The sequence below is a fragment of the Labeo rohita genome, chromosome 22, assembly GCF_022985175.1.
Source record: "Labeo rohita strain BAU-BD-2019 chromosome 22, IGBB_LRoh.1.0, whole genome shotgun sequence".
Taxonomy (NCBI): domain Eukaryota; kingdom Metazoa; phylum Chordata; class Actinopteri; order Cypriniformes; family Cyprinidae; genus Labeo; species Labeo rohita.
In genome coordinates this window covers 34,302,723-34,312,571 of record NC_066890.1, presented here as the reverse complement: position 1 = coordinate 34,312,571, position 9,849 = coordinate 34,302,723, and the positions used below count along the sequence as shown (strand labels likewise).

General features: G+C 39.7%; 1 protein-coding gene across 1 annotated transcript in view; it reads right to left on the bottom strand.

Moving 5' to 3' along the window:
- lrp1ba (low density lipoprotein receptor-related protein 1Ba) overlaps positions 1–9,849 on the bottom strand; it is a 387,570-nt gene that overhangs the window by 151,043 nt on the left and 226,678 nt on the right. The window contains exons 42-54 of the mRNA XM_051094447.1: positions 7,355–7,544; positions 5,710–5,981; positions 5,362–5,545; positions 4,962–5,061; positions 4,618–4,779; positions 4,257–4,431; positions 4,054–4,190; positions 3,712–3,741; positions 3,336–3,429; positions 2,998–3,289; positions 2,437–2,546; positions 1,985–2,132; positions 1,590–1,801 (exon numbers count right to left, since the gene is read on the bottom strand). Coding sequence (XP_050950404.1) covers positions 1,590–1,801; positions 1,985–2,132; positions 2,437–2,546; positions 2,998–3,289; positions 3,336–3,429; positions 3,712–3,741; positions 4,054–4,190; positions 4,257–4,431; positions 4,618–4,779; positions 4,962–5,061; positions 5,362–5,545; positions 5,710–5,981; positions 7,355–7,544 — 2,106 coding nt within the window. The remainder of the gene's footprint in view (positions 1–1,589; positions 1,802–1,984; positions 2,133–2,436; positions 2,547–2,997; positions 3,290–3,335; positions 3,430–3,711; positions 3,742–4,053; positions 4,191–4,256; positions 4,432–4,617; positions 4,780–4,961; positions 5,062–5,361; positions 5,546–5,709; positions 5,982–7,354; positions 7,545–9,849) is intronic.

Here is a 9,849-nt window from a genome sequence, read left to right as displayed (position 1 = left end):
GCATAACATTGTTTGCACTTAGCAATTCAAGTAAAGCTAATGCTAGCTATCATTTTTGCTTCCATACACAACATTTTCAAACATCAAGCAATGTTTATAGTCGAAAGTCTGACAGAAACAGGAAATTTCCACATCTGACTGAATAGAATTTAGCAAAAAGTGGCGGGAAATGCTAAAGTCAATGTAAATGTAGACAACTGAGGTAAAATCTAAGTAAACAAAGTACAATCTCTTTCATAATCTCAGTTTGTATCAAAATATCTTAGAATTCATGATAGGCTAGGCAGTTTCAATCCTAGAAAACTGAAACTGAAATCCTAAATGATGCTAAATGCTAAATAAAGCACAGTTATAATAACAAGTTATCAAGTTTTTTTTTTTTTTATTTTTGTGGATGTCAAAAATTGTGTTCAGTCTAACTTTGTGGTATTTAGGTGCAAATTCATCCAGATGCTAATCAGATGCTAACTTTAAAATCTTGAATAAAACTACAGTTTCACTTGATAAACATGGTTCGTGCTGACCACAAAATGTTTCTTACAGGTAAGTATTAACATTTTAGCTGCTTATACCAAATATGTTATATATTTACTTTGATACATTTTATTTCACTGTCCGATGCTGATTGTGTATGGCTTGTGATCGATGTTTACTTTAAACTTAGTTGGGAACCACTGTGCTAGATGACAGTAAAAGTCAATTGCGAACAGTTCAGCAGGGCAGCAAATTGCCAAAGTAGAAAAATAATAAATAAATAAATGCATAAAAGTGAAAGTTAATTAATGTTTTCTAATTTGAAAATAAAAGGAATTGCTGACAGAGATCAAGAGATGCAAATGTGTTTGGAGATTAATACTGCGAATCTCTGTAGCACAGGTCACACTGATTTTAAATTTGAATCTTTATGATGCTCATAACTCACTGATGTAAAATTAATACTCTGTATGTGGTCCGGCGCCTAATTACTCCGAAATAACTAGAGGATCCCTCCCTTAATTGACCTTTTGGAAAGACAGACATCAAAACAAATTTATCAACAAGGGTTATTTTGAGGTGAGGTGGAATGCAGAAACTTTTAGCATTTGAGGCGGTTTTATTTTACTTTAATTAAAAGTAAGTATTTGGACTTGGAAGATACTTTTTTTTTTTTTTTTAACATTGAAAAGAGTATAACTTCAATTGCACAAGCAATCAGGTATAAAAATTACATTAAATAATAATATATATAATAATATATAATATAATATAATAATATATAATATATAATAATATAATAATAATATACATTTTTTAATATAAATGTTTAATATAAATACATAATTACTTTTTTAGCATTAAACAGAGTATTAATATAATTGCACAAACAATCAATTATGAAAATTATATTTAAGAAAAACATATGAAATGTCACACGCACCGGATCACGTGAGGTCACGAGGCATCGGAAGTAATCTCCGCGGGTATATAAACAGGAAGTAAGGTTTGGTTTGCACCAGACACTGAGTTCATGTTGGACTACTGTGAAGGTCATCTCTCATCGCCATCTCTCTACTCACGTGAGTACCGCTCAGCGGATCTATTTTATATACTCGTCTGTGTGCGTGTGGGAACACGGATTTCCTGGTGGGAATCTCTACTCCGTAGACGTAGGCATCTGTGGGGAGTTCTGCAGCAGCAGACTACGGAACTCGTGAATCTGCGGCAGGAGTTGGTGGGTTGCCGGGCGGAGATCACCGCGCTGCGTTCTGAAACCGCGGGTCTTCGGGCGGAGTGCGCGAATCTCCGCTCGGATCTCACCGCCCTGCAAGCAGATCACGACGACCTGGCCGCTGCTCAGACTCCTCCCGCCGAACCAATCCATCAAATTCCTCCCTCCAATCAACCCAAAATTTCACTTCCGGACAAATGGGATGGGTCCGGTACCAGGTGTGATGTTTTTCTCACTAACCTCTCTCTTGTGTTCGAGTTTCAGCCATCACGCTACCCCACAGACTGCAGCCGGATCGCTCTCCTCACATCACTCCTCACGGGGCAGGCAGCAGAGTGGGCTACGGCGGTTCTGAGAGCCGATGGAGACTCCGCCCACTTATATCCTGCGTTTACCGCCGAACTCAGAACCGCCTTCCAACATCCTGAGAGCGAGGTGGAGGTGGATTCTCATCTGTACCATCTCAAACAAAGGGGGTCGCAGCGTCAGCAAATACACCACGGAATTCCGCACACTGGCCGTTCAGACCACTTGGAGCGACGCTGCTCTCCGCACAGCCTATTATGAAGGACTTTCTAACCGTCTCAAGGACGAATTGGCTGTGCGGGAGCTTCCTGCCACCCTGGAGGGCATGATACAACTAGCCCTCCGGGTGGATCAAAGAATGTCTCACTCCACTAAATCTGTTTTTCGCTCTTTCGCAGGATCCACCAGCCACCAGAGGTCACCTGAACCATCCACCTTCCACGCTGTCACTGCGTCTCCTCCGCCTCCACCAGTCGCCTCAGAGGCCCATTCCGGCAGAGCTGGGGAACCCATGCAAATAGGACGCACTTCCCTGTCGGCAGCAGAGAGGGCTAGACGCTACCGCGAGGGGCTTTGTGCCTATTGCGCCTCCCCGGACCACCATCGCGCCATCTGCCCTCTGCGTCCAGGAAACGGACAGAGGTCAGAGGGGGAGGTCTTCATCTGGTTCCAACGTTGCCAAATCCTACCCTGAGCCCGTCATTTCCCGGCTGCTGCTCCAGGTATCAATCCTCTTGGGCCACCAACGGATCGTGACCACCGCATTCGTTGACTCGGGTGCGGCTGGGAATTTCATCGATCAAGCTTATGCTGCCCAACTGGGGATTGTAACCGAGGTGTTATCCCAACCTCTTAACATCACAGCCATTGACGGTCGCCCCCTAAATTTCAGCCCCATCACTCATCGCACTAAAGAAAACTCACTCTGCTAATCGACTCACACTCAGAAAACATCCAATTTTACATCACGAAGATTTCCTCACCTCCCATCATCCTCGGACACCCGTGGCTGGTCGCTCACGACCCCTTCATCTCCTGGACATCCAACCGGATTGTGCACTGGGGCGCGACTTGTCAGGAGCTCTGTCTCCGGGCTAAGGTTGGGACGTGTTCCGGGGAGTCCGAGGCCTCCGATGTCGACCTTGAGGCCATTCCCGTCCAGTACCGTGACTTGGCCGAGGTCTTTAGCAAGCGCAGCGCGGCCCGGCCGCCTCCTCATCGCCCCTACGATCCCGCCATCGACCTCGTGCCGGGCGCGGTACCACCCCACGGCCACTTATACTCACTATCGGCAGACGAACATCGAGCTATGGAAGAGTACGTGGCTGAGGGACTCCGCGCCGGTACCATCCACGGGGTTCTTCTTCGTCAAAAAGAAGGACGGGGGTCTCCGCCCTTGTGTCGATTATCGGGGGCTCAATCAGATCACCATCAAAAACCGGCACCCACTTTCACTTACTAACACCGCCCTGGACGCCCTCTCTGGTGCCCACTTCTTCACGAAGTTGGACTTACGGAGCGCATACAATCTGGTCCGCATCAGAGAGGGTGATGAGTGGAAGACGGCCTTCCTAACCCCCACCGGTCACTACGAGACCCTCGTGATGCCGTTCGGATTATGCAACAGTCCGGCGGCCTTTCAACATTTCATCAATGACGTTCTCCGGGACATGCTGGGTAGATGGTGCTATGCTTACCTGGACGACATCCTCATCTACTCTAAGACTCTAGAAGAGCATACTCAGCATGTCCGGGCAGTTTTACAGAGGTTGCTGGCCCACCAGTTGTTCTGTAAGTTGGAAAAATGTGCTTTCCACCAGCACACCACCACATTTCTCGGGTTTGTAATATCTGCCCAGGGTGTGGCCATGGATCCCCAGAAGCTGGAAGCTGTGCGTTCGTGGCCCCTACCTACGTCGCTTAAGCAGCTACAACGTTTTCTGGGGTTCGCCAACTTCTATAGGCGTTTCATCCGGGGCTTCAGTTCAACTGCAGCGCCTCTCACTGCTCTCACCAAACCATCTCGCGGAGAATTTCACCTCACTCCGGAAGCCATCCAAGCCTTCAAGACACTCTGCCACCAATTCACCTCGGCCCCTGTCCTCATTCACCCTGACCCGGCCAGATCCTTCATTATGGAGGTGGACGCCGCCGATGTGGGTGTAGGAGCCGTTCTCTCCCAACGCGGTCCAGATGAGAAACTACATCCCTGTAGTTTTTTCTCCAGAAAGTTCAATCTCACTCAGCAGCGTTACGGGGTAGGGGACCGTGAACTGTTGGCCATCAAGTGGGCTCTGGAGGAATGGCGTCATTGGCTCCAGGGCGGCAGTGACCCATTCACCGTCTGGACTGATCATCAGAATCTCACAGTCATCCGACAGGCCAAACAACTCAACCCCAGGCAGGCGCGGTGGGCCCTATTCTTCGAACACTTCAACTTTCACCTCTCATACCGCCCAGGCTCAAAGAACACCAAAGCCGATGCACTCTCACGCCAACACCAAAAAGACACCACCTCCTCGGAACCCGCGCCTGTCCTGCCGCCACACATCATCTTGGCTTTTCTCCGGTGGGGGTTAGAAGAGAGAGTCCGCCAAGGTCACGGCCAGGAACCCCCACCATCGGACACACCCACTGGACGCCTCTTTGTCCCCAGCGCCCTGCGCCAGGAGGTGCTTCAGTGGGGACACGATTCCACGTTGCCGGGTCATCCGGGAGTCCAGCGGACCATCAGTTTCATCTCTCGAGCGTTTTGGTGGAGGACGCTGCGGAGGGACGTACAGGAGTACGTCCAGGCCTGTAACATCTGTGCCCGCTCCAAGACCATCAATGCGCCCTCCACCGGGGAGTTGCAGCCCCTCCCCTTACCAAAACGACCCTGGACTCACATCTCCCTCGACTTCGTCACTGGACTTCCCGAATCCCAAGGAAAGAACACCATCCTAACCATCGTGGATTGCTTCTCTAAGGCTGTGCACCTGGTGGCTCTCTCCGGACTCCCCTCTGCTAAAACCACCGCTGAGTTAATTCTCGAACACGTAGTCCACCTGCATGGGTTTCCCAAGGACATCGTCTCGGACAGAGGGCCCCAGTTCACGGCCAAATTCTGGCAGGCCTTCTGCCGTCTGGTCGGAACCACCTCCAGTCTGTCTTCTTTCTGTTCCATCCTCAGACCAACGGCCAGACAGAGCGGGCCAACCAACAACTAGAGCGCTACCTCCGATGCTTTGCCAGCGAGCATTAGCGCTCTTGGGCTAGCTACCTCGTTTGGGCTGAACTATCCAACAACCTCCACACCTTCACCACCACCGGCCTAAGTCCATTCGAGGTATGCTACGGATTTCAACCTCCCATATTTGAACATCAGGAACCGGAGGTTGAAGTTCCGTCCGCCCAACAGTTGGTCCGCCGGTGTCGGCGGCTTTGGAATCACGCTCGTGCTGCCATCCAGAAAACCAACCGACGTTACATCATTCAGCACCGCCGCCGACACCCTCCGGGACGACTGTTCCATGTGGGTGACAGGGTTTACTTATCCACCAGGAACATCAACCTTAAGACAGACTCCAAGAAACTCACTTCCCGCCACATCGGCCCCTTCAAGATCACCCACCGATTAAACCCTGTCACCTTCCGGCTCCAGCTGCCTGCTTCCCTCCGGATCCATCCCGTTTTCCATCAATCACAACTAAAACCTGTTTTCTTCTCTCCTCTGTCTCCCCAGATTCCCACTCCCCCCCACCCCGGATTATTGACGGTGGTCCTGCCTACACCGTTCGGAGAATCCTCGACTCGCGCCGCCGTGGCCGTGGCATCCAGTATCTCGTCGACTGGGAAGGCTACGGTCCGGAGGAGCGGTCTTGGGTTCCCGGACGGTTCATACTGGATCCCACTCTCATCCAGGACTACCGTCGTCGGGTATCCTCCTCTCCGGGACCGTCTGGTGCCGGTCCTGGAGGGGGGGGTACTGTCACACGCACCGGATCACGTGAGGTCACAAGGCATCGGAAGTAATCTCCACGGGTATATAAACAGGAAGTAAGGTTTGGTTTGCACCAGACATTGAGTTCATGTTGGACTACTGTGAAAAACATTTCTCATCGCCATCTCTCTACTCACGTGAGTACCGCTCAGCGGATCTATTTTATATACTCGTCTGTGTGCGTGTGGGAACGCGGATTTCCTGGTGGGAATCTCTACTCCGTAGACGGAGCGTTCTCAGATCAATCGCGTGGCTAACCTGCTCACTCGTGTGTTTCCGCGTATGAGTTCTCCACCACGCTACACAGGGACCTTTCCTCGATCATTCATTTCCTGTCTTGCCTCCGTGACATGAAATAATAAATAAAAATATATGAAATAAATTAATTTATAATATAAAAATATATAATTTCACAAATGAACATATATTTATATATAATCAATTGCCAACCAGCTCCATTTTAGTTGAAAAAGTTGTATCTGTACTAACAAAAATATTTATTTATCGATATAGTTGTAATACTTTAAATTTAGAATAAAAATATGAATAAAATAAAAAATTAAATTAAATTAAATTAAATTAAATTAAATTAAATTTCAATTCAATGATTGGCTGTATTTTGGTGTAAAATATTTGTTTAACATTTATAATAATAATAATAATAATAATAATAAATTAAATTTAGAATACAAATATTAAACAAACAAACAAACAAACAAACAGACAAATAAAAATAAATTTCAATTCAACGAATGGCTGTATTTTGGTGTAAAATATTTGGGTAACATTTATAATAATAATAATAATAATAATTAATAAATTAAATTTAGAATAAAAATAAATGAATGAATGAATGAATGAATGAATAAATGAATAAATAAATAAATAAATAAATAAATAAATAAATTTAAAATAAAAAATAAAATGCATTTTCAATTCCTGAATGGCTGTATTTTGGTGATTTTTTGGTGAAATTTATCTATACTAATAAATATAATTTATAATATATAAATATTTGTGTACCATTTATTTCTATAATACTACTAATACTAATAATATGCATATGTATATGCATCTTATATTGTATAAATATTTGTGTAACATTTATTTCTATAATAATAACAATAATAATAATAATATGCATTTTATATGTTATAAATATTTTTTTTAAACATTTTTTTTTTTTTACTTTAAAAAACTATCCTTTTTTTTGCTTTAAAAAAAATCTGTCTGCATATCCAGTTTAAAGAGGAAAGCTCTTTCGAAAAAAGTCGTCATTCAGATTGAAATGTTAATTTCATGTTAGGATAACTAAAGAACTTCGACGTAGGAAAATGAAAAAATTCCTTTTGACTTACTTCTGACATTCGTCCAGAGTGAGGACATGCGGATGGTCCTCCTCAGACAGGGAGACCACCGTGTCTCTGCTGAAGGCGTTTGGTCTGGTCTGGTCAATGCTGTGGCGGGTGACAGTAGCTGTGGTGGAGCTCGTCCAGTACAGGACGTCCCATCCTCGGTGGTACGCCAGCCCCTCCACAGAACCAACATCTAGAGAAGGACACGCAACGTCAATGCTAACGGCACAAGTACTCTTCAGTCACATACAGACAGTGACAAACTACACAAACTTTAAAGCCTGAAATGAAGCACACATAGGTTTATCTTGTCATTTCAAACCTTCTATCAATCACATAAGATATAAAAAGCATTGAAGCCCACAAGCAACTGATCTGAAGGCCATAAAACCGAATGGCAGGCAAACACCTCCACAGGTTATTTCAGAAGTGATTTCAAATGAAGAAAAAGCAAACAGATGGTCGATGAAAAACAGCTAGGTGTCAGAAAAGGTCAAGATGTGTTGTGGAAATCTGCGTCAATACTAAATCGACATCTTTAAAAAGGAAAAATACACCTTGTAGCTCTTTGTAAAGAACTGCTTGATCATATATATATATATATATATATATACAGTCAAAAAATAAGTTAAAATGTTATGACATTTTACAATATATTTGTATTTTATAAAATTGCAAACACTAAAATTTATTTCCATGTTAATATATAAAATAAAGCAAAAATAGAACAAAAATAGAAACCTGACAAATAATATAAATAAATAAATATCTAGACATAATAAATGATTTATTTAAATCAAGTTTTAATGTAGTTAAATGTAACAATAAAATATTGTAATATTTTTTATACAGCAACAAAGGCAAACATAATAATAAACAATAAATAAAGATAAAAAAGAACGAATATGAAACATTGACAAATAACTAAACATTTAAAATAATCTAAGTATAAAAATGCAATGAAATGTAACAATAAAATAATCAATTATTAGGAATTATAATATTTCATATCATATATTAGCACAGCAATTTAGTTTAATAAAAATTAATTTAAAAAAACAATGAAAATATAAAAAAATATTTTAAAAAGAAAAAGAAAAGTAATATTTAGAGAATAAATTACTTTTCAGAATACTGTGTTTTCTTTAATAATTTATAGTATATTCACACAACATTATGCCTAATTTGATCACTTTATTCACAAAACTTTGTTGTAATATAATAAAACTTTATTTTAAACAATAAAGCAAAATAGAAACAAAAACAAAAATATAGAAACTTAAAATGCATAAATAAATAGACATTACAAATGGATTATTTAATGATTACTAATGGTTTAAGTTTTATTAAAAAAAAAAAAAAAAAAAAAAGACTTGATGTCTTGCAGTTTTCCAGGTGAAAAATAAAAATGTAATATTTACATTAAAAAATAAAACATTTACAAATAAATAAACATTTAAAATTGTTTACTTAATTTGAAGATTGCAATTAAATGTAACAATAAAATAAATAAATGATTATATTATAAATTATAGTATTTCATATAATATTACCACAGCAATTTTGTTCCATGTTAAAATAAATTAAAATAAAACATTGAAAATATAAAAGAAGATTTAAGATAAATTTGTGTAAGTAATATTTAGAGAATTAAAAATTTTTTAGAATATTGTATTTTTTTAATATAATTTATAGTATATTCACAAAACTTTATTATTGTAATATAACAACTTTAAAATAGTTTAAAATAGTTCATTTATAAAAATGCAATTAAATGTCATATTAAAATAATATATTACTATATCATAAATAATAGTATTTCATATAATATTCACAACATTTATTTCATATATTTCATATAATAACAACAATTCAGTTCCATGTTAAAATAAATAAAAATAAAATAAAACAATTACAATATGTAAGATTTAAGATAAATTTGTCACAAAATCTACGTAATATTTAGAGAATAAAAGACTTATCAGAATATTGTTTTTTTATAATTTCTAGTATTTTCACACAATATTATGCCTAATTTAATGACTTTATTCACAGAACTTTATTATTGTAATATAACAACTTTATTCTCAAAAACAAAGCAAAAAAGGAAACATAAAAAAAAAAATATATATATATATATATATATATACACACATATATATATATATATATATATATATATATATATATATAAATAAATAGACATATTAAAAACATTAAAACAAGTTTAAATATGCAGTTAAATGTAACCATAAAATATTAGAATATTTTTATACAACAGCGGGAAATAATAATAATAATAATAAAAAGCTACAAAATAAATAAAAATACAATAGAAAATAGAAATAAAACATTATAACTAATTTTATGACTTGATGTCTTGCAGCTTTTCAGGTGAAAAATAAAAATCTAATATTTACATTGAAAAATTAAACACTGACAAATAAATTCATATTTAAAATAGTTTAATTAAGTATAAAAATGCAATTAAATGTAAC